This window comes from Camarhynchus parvulus, chromosome 6, assembly GCF_901933205.1.
Source record: "Camarhynchus parvulus chromosome 6, STF_HiC, whole genome shotgun sequence".
In the NCBI taxonomy this organism is placed as follows: Eukaryota; Metazoa; Chordata; class Aves; order Passeriformes; family Thraupidae; genus Camarhynchus; species Camarhynchus parvulus.
The window spans coordinates 2,932,684-2,948,184 of NC_044576.1; the positions used below are offsets into that span (position 1 = coordinate 2,932,684).

Genomic DNA, 15,501 nt, shown 5'->3' on the forward strand with positions numbered 1-15,501 from the left:
TGGCTGAACACTGAGGTTTTTTCTCCATGGACATTGGGGAAGGAAAGGATCAGATCCTGGGGGCACAGCCCTGTACCCCACTGTGGTGAGCTCTGTTTGGAAATGAAAGCAGCCTCTCCTGGATTAAGAAATACCAGATTTCTGCTCACAAGGATATTGGGGTAACGTCAGGACACCACAGCATGTGTCATTAGGGTGACTGCCTTTGTGAAGTTCTTGCCACAAATTCATTGTGCCAATTTATTTTGGTGTTGAGTATGTGAGAGATGAGGAGGGAAGCAAAGTAGTAAAGAGCCCTGTGAGTGTGGCAACACCCTGAAAAATTGGGTTGTGGCTCTTCATCCTCTCTGGTGAATTCCCTATTAAAGTTTCAGGTAACTGATTTAGGTGCTGAATGTGGTTGAGCTGAGGCTGAGCCAGAGCTCCTTGCTGAAAGTTCTCCTGATCCCTGGAGGTTGCCTGTTTTTATGAATGTCATGTCCTAACTTGCTGTTGCATTACAGCATGAAAGCCCTGAAGTCTAAAATGGCTTTTAAGCCTCTCTGGGATGTCCCCAGCTGTTTACATACAGGGAGATGGCAACTCTTAGTCAGCTGAGGAACGTGTGTCAGGCAGGATTCCTCCCTCCTGCCCCTGGGTTGCTGACAGCAGCTTTGCTGACTCCTGGGTGCCCATCTCTTCCATTTCCTTCTGACACTGAGCAGCAGCTGATAGCTGAATACTTTGCTACTGCCTCCAGGATTAGAATAACTGAGCACTGTTATCTCTGGCACAAAGTTTTGTGATTTTTTTTTCCTGCTGTTCTGCTTCTGTCATCCAAAGAAGAAAAATACTTTCAATGAGGGGTTGTGATTCATTGGAAGACCTGCAGGACCTGCAACTTGGAGTGTTGTGCCAATGCCCAATGTGAGTCCCAGCATCCTTCCTGCATGGATAACCCATGGTTGCATGTGTTTGGCTCTCTTAAGGAATGGTTCCCCAAGAGAGAATTTATCATTGCAGGCCTCTGGTAGCTCAGTGTTTTAGGGGAGGATGAGGAATCTAATCTTATACTTGATTGTTGGCTTTTTCCAGGGGTTCAAAGGAGATATTGCTAAGTGGATGGGAAGTAGTCTTTGATTCAAATTCAGTTCACTGGAGGGAAAAAGTGTCTCAAGAGATCAGAATGGTTGAAGCATGGCAGTAGGGTTCAGGAGCCAGGGCAGGCACACTCTGTGGGGAAAGGCTGGTGGCTGGTCTTGGCACACAGTGAAGGGAGGCTTTGTATTTTCATTTCCTTTTTTGTGCAGAAGCTGCTGCACCAGGAATTTCATTGGAAAGTCAGCCTCATCAAACAGGGCAGGAGAAGAGAGAGTCTTCACTTGCTGAGGGAAGTCCAGCAGGGTGGATATTTCTGAACCCATGGGCTTTTTTGTTTCTCCAGCCCTACTCTGACATCTGCACTGAAAGGCTTTTTTTATGTGGGCTGAGTATGGAAGTTGCAGTTGTTGGAAGCCCAGGATTTCAGCAGAGGGAGGTAAAATACACAGAGAAGGTGCACATAGAGAGCTGCTCCTTCAGTGGTTAGTTCAGGAATAGCTGTTAAAACCTTGCTTGAGAAGCAGCCTCCAGACTCTGCCTTTCTCCTCAGCTCATTTTCCTGGATGCTGGGATGGTGATCTGAGTGTGGAGCAGAGTTAATTACCTGGATAAACCAGAGGGAGGAAAAAGCTGCCTGTATTCAAACAGCCTCTGTCTGTATCACTGGAGCAACTGACTTGACAGCCTGATGGATTGAAGGAATGCGTGGGATGTGCTGGAAAAGTTTGATTTTTCAATTCTATCTATCCCTTCCCTGGGCTGCTAGCTGTCAGTCAAGCACTACAGGAGCAAATCTTTCCTGATACAGCTATTCTCCAGCATGTTTCCTATGGAACACCTTAGTTGTGGAGATAAGCAGTTGATTTCCTATTGCTTCTCTGCCCCTTTTCCCAAGAGGTTCCCTCAGAGCTACTTAAGATGGGTGTCCTGCCTGCACAAGGGCTTTCCATGTCAGTGCTGCTGGTGTAGCCTCAGCTGGCAGCTGCATTTTTCAGCCAAACCCACAGCTCCTCAAGGGTGTGCCAGTGCTGATTAAACTTTCAGGAAAGGCTTCAGGACAGGTGCCAGCATGGACTTCATGCTCTCCAAGAGAGATCAGCTGCAGGACTGTTCTGGGGAAAGAGTTTCCCTACCTTAAGATCCTTGAGGAGGACCCAGGTTTGGATCCTGTCTCTGGAAGTTTGGTTCAGTGGAGGCCATAAAGATGGTGCTTTGCTGTAAGACTCACAAATATATATTGGCAAATTATAGAGACTCAGGGCCTTTTCAGAACAAGAAGTGTCTAAAGCTCCATTTTAATGTAAAAAGGCAGGATTAATACTGCTCTTCACTGAACACTTGTGTATTTTATTACATCAGACCCCTGTAATGGAGCTGTGCTCTGTCCCATTGTGGACTAGAAACCTCGGAATCCCTATCTGAGCTGATCCCTTCCAGCCCAAACCATTCCATAAATGATAAAGTGTCTTCTTCCCACCAGTACTGTGGAGTTTGCAGTTCTTTAGCCCATTCCCATCTGTCTTGTTCTGTGCTGTCAGTGAATTATTGGATGCTGATAAGGAGAGAGTTGTCTTTTCTTTTGGTAGCATTTAAATTAATTGATGGATCACTTACCCTCATTGCTCCTTCTTGGAAGCTGATGTGCTGAGATTGCTGCAGGCTGTAGAAGGTGTCCCTGCCCATGGCAGGGGGGTGGAAGGAGAGGATCTGTAAGGCCCCTTCCAACCTAAACCATTCCATGATTCTGTGATTCCTGGGGAGACAGACACAGACTCTTCTGTTAGTGTTACACAGCACATCTGTGTTTTCCAGGAAACTGGCAGGATGAAGTATGTGTAGCCTTTTGTTTAGAGCATGGGAGACTTCAAAAATCTTGGTTTGTTTTTGTTTTTCTCCCGAGGCAGCCCTTTTAAAACAAACCCACACAGCTGTAAATGACCGCATTCATAGCTCCAGGCAGCACCAAAGTGGGCAAGGAGCAGCACCTGTGTGTAAGCTGCATACCCTGTGATTAGTCCAAAATAAATCACCAGGAATGCAATGTAAAGGCAGATTTATTTAAATTATGGGCAGGCTGGGATGTTTCCCTGAGCTGTTTGAGTCCTTTAGAAAGAGAAATAATGTTGTCAAACCGTTGATTTTGTTGCTTGTGACACTCCTCAGAGATTATCATTTCACTGATGTTAATGTGGTCTGAGCTCTGTCTGATTCTAAACTGCTTTATAAGTAAAGCATGGGAAAGCCAGAGCATTGTTTGGCTTAGGGATTTATCCTGCTTTTTATTTAATCATCCCATTGCCAGTTGCAGTTCTGAGAGTTGCTCCTGATTCTGAGTGATTTGGAAGTGTGGAGTCTATGAACAGAGTTGACTGAAGATCTTCGTGTTTGAACAGCAAGGGAAAAGGGGTCCTGGGCTCTGCCAGAGTTTTATTTGCACCTTGAGGACAAACAGCTCCAGTTTTGTTGTCACAAATCCTGCAGCACTGGTGTTTAGAAGAGTCATTGCTGGAAGAAGGGGATAAAACAGCTTGTCAGCTGCTGGAGATAGAAAATAAATCAGCTGAGCTGAAACAAAAAGGTTGTTCATCCTGAATCCTGCAGTGCTGATGGTAAAGCACATTTCTGTCACTTAATACATCTTTTTGGGGAAGCAGAGGTGGAATTTAGTGCTAGAGGAGGTATGATATGCCTTTCTCCCAGTGTTTCTTGCATGTCTGGTTTTTGGGAGAAGGTGTCATAATTCACTGAGTGATTTGGACTGGGAAAGCTTACTGTGGCCATTAGTCTGGGTTTTGATATGGGGTGGAAATTTGATTACAGCAGGGGAAAGCACACTGAATTCCAAGGGGACTGGTCACTTCTTTGCTTTTGCTTTGCAGCCCTCCCCGCTGAGTGTAACCAGTGGAGCCTGGCAGGACCATTTTGTGGCACCCCTCATTAACTTCCTAAACGAGTGTTTTCTTTTCCCTGGTACAGGGCCTATGCAGAAGACTCTGTCAGACACGGCCCGAGGGCAGAGCCAGGGGAGAAGATGAAGCAGGAGGAGGAGGAGGAGAGCAGCAGTAGCAGTGAGGGCAGGAGGGCAGTGGCCTCGGGCGATGAGGAGGCGCCGGCCGAAGGGAAGAAGAAGAAGCGCTCCGGGTTCAGGGACCGCAAGGTACCAAACTCGGGCATCTTGCAAGAAGGAAAACTTGCTCTGTACCTGCCTGTATTTTTTAAGGGACCTCACTCTTTTGGGAGCCTACTTTCTCAGCATGTAGCCATGAGTTGAAATTTGTGTGTTTGGAAAGCACAGTACACTGGTCTCTGACATGGAGACCTCTTTTCCCACCTCCACTTACATGTCCAAGATAATCAAGGCTCCTGCACTGATGGCTGTTAGAATGGTGCATGCAAAGCAGGAAATTGTTGCCAAAGCTTTTAAACCATCTGGGATATTCAGCAGGTGTGTCTCTGAGTCCATCCTTTTGCCTGTGAATATACACAGTGCATGTAGGAAGAAGTAGAGGGTGAATGTGGGAAGGGAGGGTTGTAGGAAAGGTGTACTTTAATTCTTCATTTCATTATTCTGTGCAAATGTACTTGTTGAAATACAGGCTCAGTTCCCCTTCTTGGTTAGTCCTGGCTCTCTCTTGGTGCTTCTGGCTATTTCATTTTCAGATCAGACACATTTTCAAGAGGAGGAAAACTTGTGTAATAAACTGTATTGTTGGTTTGTGACCTGCCTTCACTCTTGGGGAGTTCCAGGAGCTTTGGGCACCTCAGAACTGACAACTGGTTTGGCACTATCTGAAACCACTGTTATTAAAGGATGTGTAATTTGATCTGGCAGAGTCCTCTAACTGGGAGCTGGCAGACAGCAGTATTTTATTTTTTAAGCCCATCTGGATGTCAGCTTTATAGGTATATGTTGGATGATGTAATATCTTTGCAGCACCAAAGAGGAGAAAGAAATTGTGAAGAGCATCTTCTCCCATTTTGTTATGACTTGCTTCTGATACTTATTTTTAAGCCTGTATTCTGGAGGTTGCATCTCATTAGCTGTTAAGTTGTGGGTAGTCATATACAGTGGCTTAACAGCTTCTCATGAAAAATTAAGAGCTGTTTCCTTTAGAGCTGCTGAATCATTTTGGTTCCTGGTCAGAAAAGATTACACAACTTGAGATGTCAAGTGCTTCGTGGTATTTGGGGCTCCAGACTCTCTCCTGTTGTGACCTGTTGGTGGCAGCTCAGTGGAGTTATGTAGTGAGATACTCAGAATTGTCCAGGAATGTGGGTTCTTGGAAGCTGCTAATTTTCATGGCAGCTGGGTGTCAGGTGCTCTGACAACTTCAGCTCTTGCCAGTACCACTCAAGAAAAGCAGGTTATTGGTTTTTTCCAGTGTTAGCAGATGGAGGCAGGTTGCAAAGAGCAAACCACAGTCCACCTCCACCCACACTCTTACTTTTGAATACAGTGAGTGCAAAGATTGATTTTTGTCTGACGTGGCTGCTGCTGGGGAAGCCACGGGAAATGTTTTTACATGCAAGGACTGTTGTTCCAGTTGTTTGAGATGTGCCTGTGTTGACCAGCTCTTTCCTTCCCAAACTAGGCAGGGAGGAATATCACCATGATTTCCAAATGAGACACAAGCCAGGTGTGCCCAAAAGATGGGAACAGTGTGTGGCCTGCATCCCTTTTCATCCCAGAGTGCCTTCTCCAACAGCAGGAGCTCAGGAGCAGCAATTTCCCTGGGGACAGCCCTCACCATCTTTGTGCCAGCACAAGCCTTTTCTCTGCAGCCTCCAGACAGAATGTTCCTTGTGTGGCCTGAATGCCAATGTTACAAAAGCTCCTTTAAACGCAGGATGTGCCAGGTATTGTCCCAGGTGCCTGCTCCCTGTTTGGTCAGCAGTTGCTGCAGTGAGTCACCCCGGGAGCTGTTTGAATGTGGCCAGCTCAGATGACAGGGGAAGGTGTGCCCTGCTCCTGACTCAAAATCAGGGCTGCTCCCAGGATGTGCTGCTCCCCTAACTGTGTAGCACCTCGGGGATTCCTGACTCTTCTGTCTGTTTAAGAAAACCTCAACAAACCACCACCCACAGTACAAACTCTTCCCAGCTCTTCCCATAATTAATTGAAAATAGCGTGGGATTTTCCTTGTGAAAAAAATTAAGCCTAATTGGAAGTGTTTAATACTTGTTTGTTATCCTAATGTTGCTTTTAATGAAAGTGATGATTAGTGGTGAAGCAGTAAATTAAGTTTGACATTGCTGTTTTAGATAGTGATCCAGTGAGAGGAGGAAGGCGAAACATAAAGAACATAAAGCACTCTCAGGTGTTGGGATTGTGTGTGGATGGTTCCCAGGCAAGTGTTGTCTGTGCAGTGGATATGTAGGGCAGAAAAAAAAAAAAATTACTTGAGTGCCTCAATATAGTTTGAAGGGTAATGAGCTGTAATACAGGATGGGGGCGGGCTGATGTGTTAATTAACTTGCTAAAAGTGTTTGCATGCAGCAGTAGGGCTGACTTATCAAGATGTACTGGCAGTGTTTGGGTCCTGCAGGTATCTTGCCTTGGGATGTTCCTCGTGCTGAGCCTTCATTTGGATGTGTGTGTCACAGGAGGAAGCACGAAGAAAATGAGTCCTAATTAATTTCCCCTGTAAAGATGTGTGCTGCTGCATAGTCAGGGAGGCCCTGGTGATGCTCTGTGCCTTGAGATGTTAATTTAGAGCTTTATTTTCATGTCAGAATAGGATTTCGGGTTTTTTTTTTCTTTTAACCTGAGGCTTAGCATAAACATTGACAGTCTCAACAGCACCTTCACTCTTGTAGAGCAGCAGGGATTACTTACTTGTCTTTCTCCTCCAGTACATGCTCTACTAATAAATGCAAAAGAGGGATTTTTCCCTTTGGGTTATATCATCTTTCTGAAGGTGCCTGAATTACCTGAGGCTGCATTTCTGGAGGCAGGATGAAAATTTTAACTGGTCTTCCTTGCATCAAGGACTGGTTTGTACTAGGGAAAAGTGAGAGGTCAGGAGAGGAGACGTTTGCCTGGCACGATTTTCAGTCCAGGTGGCTTTGAAGCAGTGCAAAAACCCCTCCCCAATGGTCTGTACCCAAAGACATGGGCTCTTAACTCCACATTTGTTTTGAGGGACCAAGCCACCCTTGTTAGCACCCACTTGATGTTCAGCACAGGCACAAATAAATGAGGTTTTCCCATTTGCAGCATCTTGGCTGCTCCCTTCTTGACCTGGCTTCGTGTTGCACCCAGCCTTCCAGCCACAGGGATGGGCTGCAACATTTGTCAGTTTTTGCCAGCTGATTAGCTCATTACCAGGAATGATGTAATTGTGAGTTCAGCTGCAGGCAAAAGGGAAGAAGTGTGGCTGCATTTGTTCCCTTCTTGTAGGGAAGCTTGTGGAAGAAGTGAGATTTCAGTTGTGATGAAAGCAGCCTGTGAGATGCTAAAAAGCAGTTTAGATTCTACTCTTTTGGTGCACATTGTGCATTTTTGTGCTGTAAGATGAGACAGGAGATGTGGTTTTGAGCCCATGTTGTTAGTAAGCTGTTGTTGCTGTGGAAGTAATACTCTAAATATTCCAAACATGAGGAGACAAGCACCTGAAAGCAGCAAGCCTGAGAGCAGCATCTTAGCAGGGGATTAAAACAGATGTAGAGGGAAGAGCCATTGTGGATATGGAGTCAAGTGGGGTAAAATGAAACATGGTTTAGTGGCAGAATGTCAGGACTCTGTCAATGGTACAGCAGTGGGGTTGTGCCCAGCTGGGTTGAGGGAAAGCAGTTGATAGTGCCTTGCAAGAAATTTTTCCACAGGCTTGAAAGATTTGGTTAATGAGGTTTTTTTAACTAGAAAGCAGGCAGTGTTGAAGGGTTGCCATGGATGGAGGGAGCGGGTCGTGGTCTGCGGTGTTTCTGCTCTTGGCTCCAGTCTGGGGTTTCATACTGCCCTTGTTTTATTTGTCTTCCTTGAAGGTAAAAATACTGAGCTGTTTCTGGCTGATTAAGCTGGGTGGGGTGTTATTCATGAGATCAGGTCAGGCAGGAGTGAGATGTGGCCTGCACCCGCAAGTGGAAAGATCACTTTGGCATAAGGAGTTGCCTCCTGCCAGGTGGGAGCAGTAGTCAAAGCCAGAAAGAGGTGGAAAGTGGGTGTCATCTTTTACTTGGAGCTTGGCTATAAAGCAGTTTTCCTCATTCCAATGCCCTTAGCTGTGCAGAACCTTGTGGACTGAAGCAATAAAAGTGGGATTAGGTTTGTTGATTAGAAGTGCAAAGGCCCTAGGGAAAAAAACCTTCCCCTGCAGTGGTTGATGCAAGGACATGTGAATTCTGGAAGAGCTGTGGTGTTGCAGAGAGGAGTGGGGAGAATGCTTTAGGTGTTTTCATTCCAGGGAATGTCATCTGGGGCAAATAAAGAGGATTTGCTTTACCAAGGTCTGGCTTGGGGGATTTGAAACATTGGGCTTTTTTTTTATCCTAGAAGTAAGAAAAACTAGAGAGGGTCTTTTCTGTCTGATAAATATCAGGCTGAGGAAGTTGTTCAGGAATTTAAGGACAAGGCTGAAGCAGGACCAAAGCCAGGAATGATCTACAGCTGCCTTGGCAGTACCCTTGATCTTGCCTGTTCTCTTGCAGCACGTCATTGGTGGGGATTTTTTCCTCCTGTGGCTCTTGGCCAGCTGCAGGTTTCAAGTACATTATGGACTGTTAAACATAGCATATAATGCAGGAATGAAAAGCTGAAGTAAGGAGGAAAGTTTTCTGTGCTAATACATGATGAAGTGTAAGTGTCTGTGCATTTTTCCACCTTTGTGGCCTTGTGTTGGGATTTTGTTTAGAGAAGCTGTCGGTTGTCTTTGATTAATTCCAGCTGTTTGAGGGGAAACTGCTTCTAGGTACCAAAAAAAAATCACTGCTGGCAGAGTTTGGAAGAAGCAGATTGGTGGGGACGACTGAGTTTCTGGGAAATTCTGCCAATGTGATAGAAAAGAGGAAAAAATGAGCTTGGGTGACTGAGCAACCAGCTGCAGCTCCAAGTGATTTTTTTCCAAGACTCTGCTTGAAAATAAAGGTTTCTCCCAGCCTTCCAACATTTTTTTCTTTTACTTCATGTATTAATCACAAATCAAACCCTTCAACACTGTGGTTAAAATGTTGGGCTGCTTTAGATTCACAAATGTGATGCCAGTGTGTTTTCTTATGCTCATGTTTTTAAAGCACCTTCAGGGATTTTGTGAATTTGTTTTTCTTCTGCCACCATGAAGAGTCTAAATTTATTCATAATAAAGATTTTTAGTGTTTGTTCTTCATCCTGGGACATCAGCAGCTGTTATGTCCAATTTTCCTGGGTGTTCAAAGGGTTTTTGAAAGGAGTAATGCCAAAAGAGTCCAGAGTTGTGTTGCTGTGTGCTACTTGTCCTGTGGCAAATCTCTTTGAGGACTGAGAATCAGCGTGGGGCAGGGACAGTGAACATCTAATGCTGCCTGAATTTCATTTCCAGGTGATGGAATATGAGAACAGGATCAGAGCCTACTCCACACCAGACAAAATCTTCAGGTACTTTGCCACGCTGAAGGTCATCAACGAGCACGGCGAGTCCGAGGTGTTCATGACCCCGCAGGACTTCGTGAGATCCATCACCCCCAACGAGAAGCAGCCAGAGAGTGAGTGCTGGAGGGGAGCTGGTATGGAGAGCTGATACTCCCCAGGCTCTGCTCACCTGCTCTGTAAACTTCCCAGCTCTGATTGCCAGGGCTAGGAAGCATCTCCTGAAGGTCTCCTGCTCCAAGCCCAAAACTAGCCTGAGTCCTTTCATGTTTCCCAAAATGCTGTTGCAGTGTAGGAGATCTGGCTGGTGTGAGCCCTGGAGAGCAGATGGGATGCCTTTCTTCTATATTTAATAGGGAAATATTACCTTTAACTGAAACACTTCCCAAACCTACAGAAGGAGCTTGCTTTGGCAAGGAAAACATCAGCAATAAAGGCTGGAGTCAGTGATCTTAGGGGTCTTTTCCAACCTAAATGGTTCCAAAGGGGTTGAGGCAGCCCCATGTGATGCTGCTGGTCAGGGCAGGATTCATCTCTGCCATCTTCAAATTCCCTGTGGGTTGCAGACAAACACTTGTGGTATCTGGGGATTTTTGGCAATCAAAAAGTGGGAGAGAAACACCTTGCTCTTGTCTGGAAAGATGTGTCTTGAATATTTAGTGTTGGTGGGGTAGCAGGAGGCTTTTGTCTGCATTGTAGAGATTTTTGTCTCCATTTAGAGATTCGTGTGTGGGGTCTCCATTTAGAGATTCATTTGGTCTCCATTTTAGAGATTGATGTTTGGGGTGAGATGTGGGAGATCATGTTTTTTGATCTCCCACATTGTATGTCAAAGAATGAAACAGGTTTTTGTCAAATTAAAACTTCCCTTGTCTCTGCAGACATTTCTGAAGAACTTCAGTCCCCAAATGTTAAATATTTGAGTGTGGGGTTTATGTCCAAATTGTGAAACTGTTTTGATATCTTAGATGACAGCTGCTAATTAAATACTGTGTACCCTTGTGCTTAGAAAATAACAATATGAAGTGTGTGCAGGAGGGAAGAAAAAATAACCCTGGCATTAGTGTTTAAAGCATGTAGGTGAATTGATATTTAGGTTTCCATCCTAAATTTCCATTTTCCCTGGAAGTGACTGTAGTTTCCATGTGAATTCATGGCTGCAGGTTACCATCTTGTCTGTCTCAAACTCCTTGAGTTGGTGCTTGGAAAAGCAGTAGCACCTGTCTGGAAGCTTAAAAACTGAAAACATCCTGTGTTTCATTTCAGCACATCTGATTGTTCTTTTAGTTCTTCCACGTGCTTGGTGCATTTTAGGGTGTGTACAGCAAATAGGTGGAAGAATGCTGAGCAAACACCTCCCTCAGAGATAAGCACAGGTGACTAATGGGAAATAATTAATTCATCAGTCTTAGCCACTCACTTCCCATTGCATTCCCTTTGTTATCCTGGCTGTTGATGTTGTCCCCATGGTGCCTGCAAATGCTGCCAGTCAGTGACACACAGCAGCTTGGAAGGCAAGAAAGTGGTTTTAGGTGTTTTTAGCAAGTGGAATGGGATGGAAGCTGAGCTTGGGCTGCCCCTCAGCAGGCAGGGCAGGAAGGTAATCATCTTGGATTTTGTTGAGTTGAAAAATCTGTGTTCAGAACACTTAGGGAAATTTTGTGGATTTGCTTGTAGATGGAGCTGCTCTGGGGTGGTTGTTCCTTACCAGCTCTGTACATCATCACAATCACAGTAAATGGGTTTTTTTTAACACATAATGAACAGTAGAAGAGTAAAACACTTATTGCTACAATAAAGTCAAACCAGCCATAACCTTGTTCTGAAATGTTTTTAAAGCTGGTAGTAAAAAATAAAAGGAAGATAGGTCTGGTTTTCAGACCAGAAATTGAAAACAAAGAGTGCTACCTGCTGGCCAGATGAGTTCTGTACTTCACACCCTGCTGGTGCTTTTGACTCATAGGACAATTTAGGTTACAGGTTAGTTGGGAAATGCTGGGGCTGCTTTCATCCTGAGTCACAACTTGGGTGTGCCCTGCACTGGGGCTGGAGCATCCTGCCTTCATCCCAAGGCTTTCCTTGGGGTTCTGATGCAGCTGGTGTGTTCCTGGGAAACCTCCTGGAGGTAATCCCTCAGTGTGCTCAAGCTGCAGGTCATAATTTCAGGGAGTAACTTCTTGTAAAAGCCTCTGCTGTTTTATGGAGAGAAAACACTGAGGAATAGAAGTGATCTGGAGTAACGAGGTGGCTGAGTCCCTGTTGTATTTATTTTTAAACTGCTCATCCTCTGTGAAGGTATTGTGTGCCTGATTCATTTTTATGGATTATGTAGGGGAAAGTTGGATTTATTGTCAATAAAGTGTCAGCTTAATTCTGGCCTGTGTTTTGCTAGCTTGGGGAAAATGAATGCCAATTCCTCAGCTCCTGTAGATTGCTTTCTCTGGTTCACTCAAACTTCCTGCCACAGCATTCCCAAGCAGGCAAGCTATGCTTAAGTAAGGACTGAGCTTGCTGAGCTTGGAATGGTTTGTCAGAAGAAGCCAAAGAATGGCATTAAACTTGAAAGCTGCTTTAAAAAATAATTCCTTTCTGTGCTATCTGAAAAGTTCAAGTGCCAGGAGAAGTGTGGGTGGTGATTTCTGCTCCCTGCAGTCCTGTATTATTTTTATTTCTCTTATGTCCTCTCATACCTGAGAGGTTAAGTTTGCTTCGAGAGTGGATGGGAAGGGATGGCTGTTTCCTGCCTGGTGCTTCCTTGGAACCCCAGTCCCAAACCAGCTGAACATAGGCTGAAAATTCTCTGTCTCTGGTGGGAAATGCAAGGATTCCCTCCATTTCCCCAAGTTTATCTGGGCCCATTCTGCACTGATCATTTTCCTGAGAAAAGTGAGGATTTTGGAGCATCCTGGACTAAGAAGGAGCTGTGTCATGCTCAGCTTTCCTATGACCTTTGCAACAAGGACTGAAAGAAGTAAAAAATATTTCTTCTATCTCATCCCAGCATGTTGTAAGGAAAGCAGGTTGTTCCCACACCAGTCCTGTGTTAACCTGGCTGGTTATCCCAGACTCCTGCCAGAGGAAAGATGCATTTCAAGCTTCACCACATAATGAGCAGCAAGTCAAATATCTGAACTCTTGGAAGGTGTTTTGGTTGGGTTGTTTGTTTTGTTTGAGTGCCAGAGACCCCAGAGATGCTGCTGAAGGCCAGGCAGAAGCAGCAGCTGCCTCTCTGTACAGGGGATGGTGGCAGAGGAGGACAGATGTAGAGTGTGCAGCTTGCTTCTCCTGGTAGAAGATGTTTGTTTTCCATGTCTGAACTGCAGAGGAGCTGAGCACAAACTGGCCTCTGGGGTGGTACAATGCCTGAGTGATTGTTTGTAATTTTGATTAAAGTTTATGAAATGTGGATCTGATCTCCTGTACAACCATCAGCCAGGAGCTGAGGCAAGCACCCATGTAATGAGGAGGGGAGAACTCCCTGGGCTGGTACAGATCCCTAAAGTTGTACAAAGTGGTCAGCTTGGATATTTAAGACCTAGAAGGAAGCCAGGGATTCTGGGATTCCAGTCCTTCTGGGAATTCCCTCTATTCTTCCCTGGTACATCTGCTGAAGAGCTCTTCAGAGCAAGGATGTGAGCGAGAGGTAAATCCATTTGTCTCCTGACCAAGGTGGTTCTCTTTTTCTGTGGAAATACACAATGCCTGGGCAAGAATCATCTTTGAGCCTGTCATGCCCGATATGAGAGCCCAGGAAAAGAGCCAAAGAGGAGCAAGAGATACATTTAGCTGTATGGTTATGTGCTGAAAGTCACATAAAGCAGGGCTTCCATACAGTGCCAGGTTGGTGTGGCTGAGCAGGTGTGTTAGGAGTGCATGTCTCACAGGGAGACTGCCTTGTTGGAGCAGGAGGAGAGAGATGAGAACCAAGTCCTTTGATCCTTCCTTCCTGGAGCAAAACAATCCTGGAATTGAACCTGAGCATGAGGCTGTTGTCCCCTGAGGCAGCTCATTGTTTGCTTGCACATTCCATTTTAGATTCGGAGGGGAAATACTCTGAATACAACAATCAGAAGCTGGATTACTGCTCTGGAGGGGAAAGCTTGCTCCAGCATTTTCTCCTGCCATAATGTGGCATGTCACAAGCACAGTTAGCAGGCTTTTCAGTCTTCATAATTAGCCCTTTTCTTCATCTGCTGGCAATAAAGGAGTCCATGTTATATATTAAGCAGTGAGGGGAAAAAAAGCAGATCATGAGTGAATGTTACCCAAATAATGTGAAAAATCTGACAAGGATATCAAGACTTTGGAAGGAATTGAAAAGGTTTTTCTGTCAGAGAGAAGCTGCTGGTGTCCCAGAGGAAATCATGGTGGTTTCTAATTGATCTCAACTGTGTTCTTGGCATAATATAATTGTCCTTCTCCTGGAAGCTCATTTTAAAAATGTTTTTTAGAACTGCAGTCTATAACCTACTGCCTATGGATTTATTTTTACAAGATAACATGAAGAGCTTAGTAATTGACTGCATATTTATCAAGTGTGGTAATTAACTGCCTTTGAGAAAATCCATGGAAAGTATGTTTTTGTTAATCAATAGGAATATAATAAGCATTTGATTTTAGATTTGGCTATTGCTGAACAAGAGCAAGAACAAGTTATTCTGTGTTTTTTCCTTAAAATAGTTCATTCCTTCTCCATGAAAATTCATTCCTTTTCTCCAAAATGAGAGAAGTAAATGCAAGAGTATGGTTCTGCTGTTGAACACCCTCTTTTCCCCATTGTGGCAGGCAGTGAGTGTTAAGTAATTTTTGCTTTATATTGAATCATTTTTATTTTTAGAGTGCTATGAAAGTACCATCACATGAATAAAAGTGGCAGCCTATATCCTTGGTATTGGTGAGTAAATGGTGTCAGTCTACTCTGAAATACCATTTCTAGTGGTGCTATGTGCTTAGATACTCCATGGCAGTGCTGCTCTTTATTTGGGGCTCCTGGTAGGTGCCATCAGAATTTGTAGGAGTAATAAACAGGGGAAGTTAAACATTCCAGGGAAGCTGACTGGGAAATCATTGCAGGACACTGAAATGCTGCTGGCAGTGAGGGGCTGGTGCAGAGCCCTTGGCTGCAGGAGCAAAAGGGATGTGTAGGGCAAGGTGAGGGGTTGTGCAGGGTCTCAGGTAAATATAAGTGTATTCTGGGATCATGGTGGAAACTCTGTGTTTGTTCAAGAGAAGCTCTGGGTGATCACTGCAATCCAGACTGGCCATGTGTATGTCCCAGGAAAGCTTGAGGCAACCAGGTATCTTCCTGAAATGACTCCTGGCTTTCATTGCTGCGTCTCTTGAGGAAATCCTTTCAGCCACTTCTGGGAGAATGCTTTTTCAGCTCCTGCCCCTCAGTGAAAGGTGGAAAAGCTCTTTTTTCCTGGTTCAACATGCCTATTAGCCTGTGTTCCTGCAGCTCAGCAACAATAGCCCAGCCAGGGGCTGTTTGTCTGGGGAGTGTGGCACTTAGAGACAATCCTGTGGTGGCTTTAACAACACTCTGCCTTTTGAAAAGCAGAGGTGCAATAACTGCCATTCTTGCCTTCCCTTGTTCTCTGAGGTTGTCCTCATCCATGCAGTGTTCCCATTGGCTCACCTGCCCACACAAATGCTGAATTCCTATTGCAGCTTCTTGGTTTTTTTATGTAATTTAAAGAAAGACCCCAGGCATCAGGCAACAGACCCTCTTTGTTGGTTTCCTTTTGTCAGGTTTAAAGGCTTGTGGAAAAACAGGCAGCTAAGTCCTTAAAAAAGAGAATAAAACTGGGAAAAAGAAAGTGTGTAGAGTAAAAGTGTATGCATTGAACATAAATGCCTCT

The 15,501-nt window shown here is 44.8% G+C and overlaps 1 protein-coding gene across 5 annotated transcripts in view; it reads left to right on the top strand.

The window, feature by feature from the left end:
* MICU1 (mitochondrial calcium uptake 1) overlaps positions 1-15,501 on the top strand; it is a 91,233-nt gene that overhangs the window by 16,517 nt on the left and 59,215 nt on the right. For all 5 annotated transcript variants that reach the window (XM_030951003.1, XM_030951004.1, XM_030951005.1 and 2 more), the window contains 2 exons: positions 4,057-4,237; positions 9,594-9,756. In XM_030951003.1, the coding sequence (XP_030806863.1) occupies positions 4,057-4,237; positions 9,594-9,756 (344 nt within the window). The remainder of the gene's footprint in view (positions 1-4,056; positions 4,238-9,593; positions 9,757-15,501) is intronic.